The sequence below is a fragment of the Dromaius novaehollandiae genome, chromosome 30, assembly GCF_036370855.1.
Source record: "Dromaius novaehollandiae isolate bDroNov1 chromosome 30, bDroNov1.hap1, whole genome shotgun sequence".
Taxonomy (NCBI): Eukaryota; Metazoa; Chordata; class Aves; order Casuariiformes; family Dromaiidae; genus Dromaius; species Dromaius novaehollandiae.
Window position 1 is genome coordinate 658422 of NC_088128.1, and position 4096 is coordinate 662517.

Genomic DNA, 4096 nt, shown 5'->3' on the forward strand with positions numbered 1-4096 from the left:
CGTAAGAGGAAAGGTATTTCCCTTGCAAATGTAAATTTGGGTTACTTTGTGCATGTATGCATGACATGGAATGCAGACATAAGAAATGTAGGATGAAAATAATCCATTGTATGTTGTGATTTGATGGTGATTTTGACTGATGGCAACAGAGAGATTAAAGGAGCTTGGCTGCAAAGGCCTGCATATTCCATCCTCTTTCTTAAGCAAAGAGCTATAACAAATATTTGTGACTGCTGGATGGGGAAGAATGGAGACCTGAGCGGAGAGGAAAGATCTTTTTGAAATGAATGAATTGAATATTCAAAGAGACTATGTTGCTCTCCTACTCTCACCATGACAGAGAACACACTTGGATGGGGAATGTCACAGCTGTGACAGAGTTTGTCCTGGTGGGATTTCCTAACAGCCATGAAGTGGAGATCATCTTCTTTGTGGTGTTCCTGCTTGCTTATGTAGTGACTGTCCTGGGAAATGCTCTAATCATTGTACTGGTCTATACAGACTGCCGCCTCTGTTCTCCCATGTATTACTTCCTCACTAATTTGTCCTTCATTGAGATCGCCATGACCTCCATTGTTGTGCCAAAAATGCTGGCAAACATCCTGTCAGAGAAGAAAACCATCTCCTTTGCTGGCTGCTTTAGCCAACTCTTCTTTTACTTCTTCCTGGCTGCAACGGAGTTCATCCTCTTTGCCATCATGTCCTATGACCGGTATGTGGCAATATGCAACCCTCTGAGGTATCCCACCATCATGACGGAAAGGGCATGCAGCCAGCTTGTACTGGGTGCGTGGGTGGGTGGCTTGGTCATGATCCTGCCACCAGCGGTCCTGAAAGCCAGGCTGCCGTACTGTGGTCCCAACATCATCAACCACTACTTCTGTGACAGCGCACCTCTCCTGCACCTCGCTTGCACAGACATCCGGCTTGTTGAGCTGAATGATTTTGTGGTGTCCTTGGTCCTGCTCCTCGGCTCCTTGGCGTTGACCATTGTCTCCTATGCTTGGATTATTTCAACCATATTCCGGATCCCATCTGCCCAGGGCAGGCAGAAAACTTTTGCCACTTGCGCTTCTCATTTCACTGTTGCTTCCCTGGGTTTTGGCATCTCCATCTTTGTCTATGTCAGGCCTTCCCAGATGAACTCTGTGCACCTCAACAAAATCCTTTCTGTTCTCTCTGGCATTGTGACTCCTCTTTTAAACCCCTTCATATTCAGCCTAAGGAATGAGCAGATGAAAGAGGCCTGGAAGACTGTTGTGCGCAACTGCTTGGGGATGGCTAAGCAAGGCAGAAAGCTGTGAGAATCATTGTGGCTGGTAGGAAATCAACTCCTTGAAAGATCTCAACAGGGCCTCTGCATTCATGGTATCTTCTGATAGACTTTGAGAGGGAGTATCCCATTATGGCCAATGCTGTGGATGAGCATGTCTCAAAGGTCAGGTTCACAATGGCACTGTTGTGTCGGGCCCCACCAAAATTCCTCCCAGACATCTGATAGTGATTATGAGGCTGGGTGTCTGCATGGCAGTGTGTGGCTGTTGGGCAGAAAGCAGTCTCCGGATCTGACTAAAAGGTTGCAGGACTGAAAGGAACAGAACGGCCAGCAAAAAAGGGAGTGGAAAAGTGAAAAGAAATGGCAGTCAAGTGGTAATTATGAATTTTACTAAATTTTCATCTTTTTATTAACTTTTAAACTGTTAAATAAAGAGCCCCTGTGTTCTGCTGGATACTAACTCCTCTGTCAATATAATGCTGCTTCTTTGAAGTGTAGGCCATAGCTGATACAGATGAGATGGGGGTCTCTCAAGAAGTAAATGCAGTAAGAGAAGGAAGTGCTACAGGGTAACAACAAGAGAGGGAGAAACTGAACACTGACATGGAAGAGCTCAGATCTGTGCCTGAAGTATAAAGGTTTTCTGTTTCTTTTAAAGAAGTGATGGGACCAATGTATAACAAACTCTAATCTCCCTACTCATTCATATGCATAAAAAGGTAAATTAGGAAACAGATATTGACCACTTCCCCCTGATACCAACCCTAATTTTATCTTGGAGACTTTGAGTGGAACCTCTGGGGGAACTCCAAATATAAACCTCAAAGAAAAGGCAAGAATGCTAGGAAAACAAACAAACAAGCACACAAAAAACTAGCAAAACCTCATGTGCTTCTGAATTCAAGTCTGCTCTTGAGAAAACCACCCTGTGTTTTTCACTTGGGTAATCTGAACGTTTTTATCACATATTTTCTAACCAGCTCTTCTCATCACTGATGCGTCAGTTTAAGAAGACTTCTGGAAGGGAGTTACTGATAGTGTGAGAGACACAACCAGCAGTTCTCAGTTCTCTTTGCTGTGAAGAGAAGATTCTTTCCCCGTTTCAAACTGAGATTGTTAAAGCCCTTTCAGCTGGGGCTCTTATTCATAAGAAGCAACCTGTTAACACAGAGCTGCTTGCTAATGGCTCGCATCCTTCAAGTTTGAAGAGTGAGGAGTCTCAACGCTCTAAGTGGGAAATGCAAAGGGAAGGCTCATTTCCCAGATAGCATAAGCACTGTTCTGTCTCCTGCTGAGGGCTTTCAAGGAACTGGGAAGCATTGCTAGATATCTGTCAGAGCAAGGGAGCCCTCAGCTGGATTTGTCAGCTGCTGGAAATCTAAATGACAGAGCAACAATTCAGTAAGAATCAGTATCTTGGGGAGATTACCCTCTCATCTTCACTGTCCCACCTTTCATCACCTTCCTCTTTGGATACTTCAAAGCTCTAGTGTTCTGATTGCTGGCATGGAAACTCCTTTCAGCACCCTGAAAACCTATCATCTATGAATAAGTAGCTACTTTTTTTGCCTTGTTAAAATGTCCCATGGATCCATCAAGGTCCTTGGATTCATAGGGAGATGAAAGACTTTTTTATTTCTGATAGGGTCCACCTTGGCTGACTTCAGCCATGTAAAAACAAATAATTTAGGTCTAAGGTGTTCTCCCAAACTCCATGTGCAGACACAGTTCCAGGGAATGAGTCCTCAAGCTGAGATCTGGGATGAATCTCTCTCGCTAAGGTCTAACAATCAAGTCTTTTGCCTCGCCTTCCCTTCCCTTCCCTTCCCTTTTTATTCTACTCCTCTTTAATGTTCTAAAATTACATGCAGATACAATGAGATCTAGAGAGGGGATGTAAGCTAGATTTTTCTCAGGCTGGCTTCTCTTTCTCCTTTTTCTTCTTTTTTCTCACTTATTGCAAGGCATTGTCTTTAAATAAATCTCCTCAAAGAAAGAAAAATAAATTTCTCTGCTACTGTGCAACAAAGAAGAGGCTTTCAGCCGCAAGGGTTTTGTCCTCTCCTCTCCTTACAAATCTTTCCTTAACAAGCAACCTGTGTCAGACTTCCATATGTATACATAAATCTTGCTCAAGCTTGCCCAATACTGCAGTCACATGTATGTTTATGTTTGTACTGATCTTTCACTACACTTGAATGTAGGGTGGTGTGTAGTGGTGGTGGATGGTCCATCACCATTCTTCAGTGAGTATGTTGCTTGGATTGTTCTGTGGGGAAAATTCCCCAAAGAAAAGTCTTGGAGAATCACACCCTTGGACGTGGGTTCATTCTTCTGGGATTTTCTGACCACTCCAACTTGCAGGGCTTGCATTCCAGAGTCTTCCTGATCATCATCTCTCTCATGGTCCTCACATAGGGAACAGCCTCATCGTGCTCATCACAGTGGTGGACTCAAGCCTCCACAGCCCCACATTTCTTTCTGATGAACTTGATCTTCCTGGAGATCTGCTACACATCAGTCACTCTGCCAAAAATGATGGTGGGTTTCCTGACAGAAGACAGCAGGATCTCCATCCTCAGCTGTGCTGCCCGGCTGTATTTCTTAGTTTTTCTGGGCAGCACCAAAAGCCTTCTCCTGGCTTCTGTGGCCTGTGATCACTACATGGCCATATGTGACACCCTGCATCATACCCTCGTCATAACTGGGTACAGCCTGCTGTTCAGTCATGGATGGTGTCCTACGCCTAGGGCAGACCTATCAGCTGTCCACTTTGCCCTTCTGTGTATCCAAATGTCATTCATCACTACTTCTGTGATC

At 44.4% G+C, this 4096-nt stretch overlaps 1 protein-coding gene across 1 annotated transcript; it reads left to right on the top strand.

The window, feature by feature from the left end:
• Positions 1–353: 353 nt before the first annotated feature.
• Positions 354–1304, top strand: LOC112995615 (olfactory receptor 6M1-like). The gene has a single exon (XM_026120669.2). The coding sequence runs from the start codon at positions 354–356 to the stop codon at positions 1302–1304; it is 951 nt and encodes a 316-aa protein (XP_025976454.2).
• Positions 1305–4096: the final 2792 nt, after the last annotated feature.

What these genes read in the sequence shown, in the direction of transcription:
- LOC112995615 (XM_026120669.2), top strand. Translation starts at nt 354, where the DNA reads ATGGGGAATGTCACAGCTGTGACAGAGTTTGTCCTGGTGGGATTTCCT.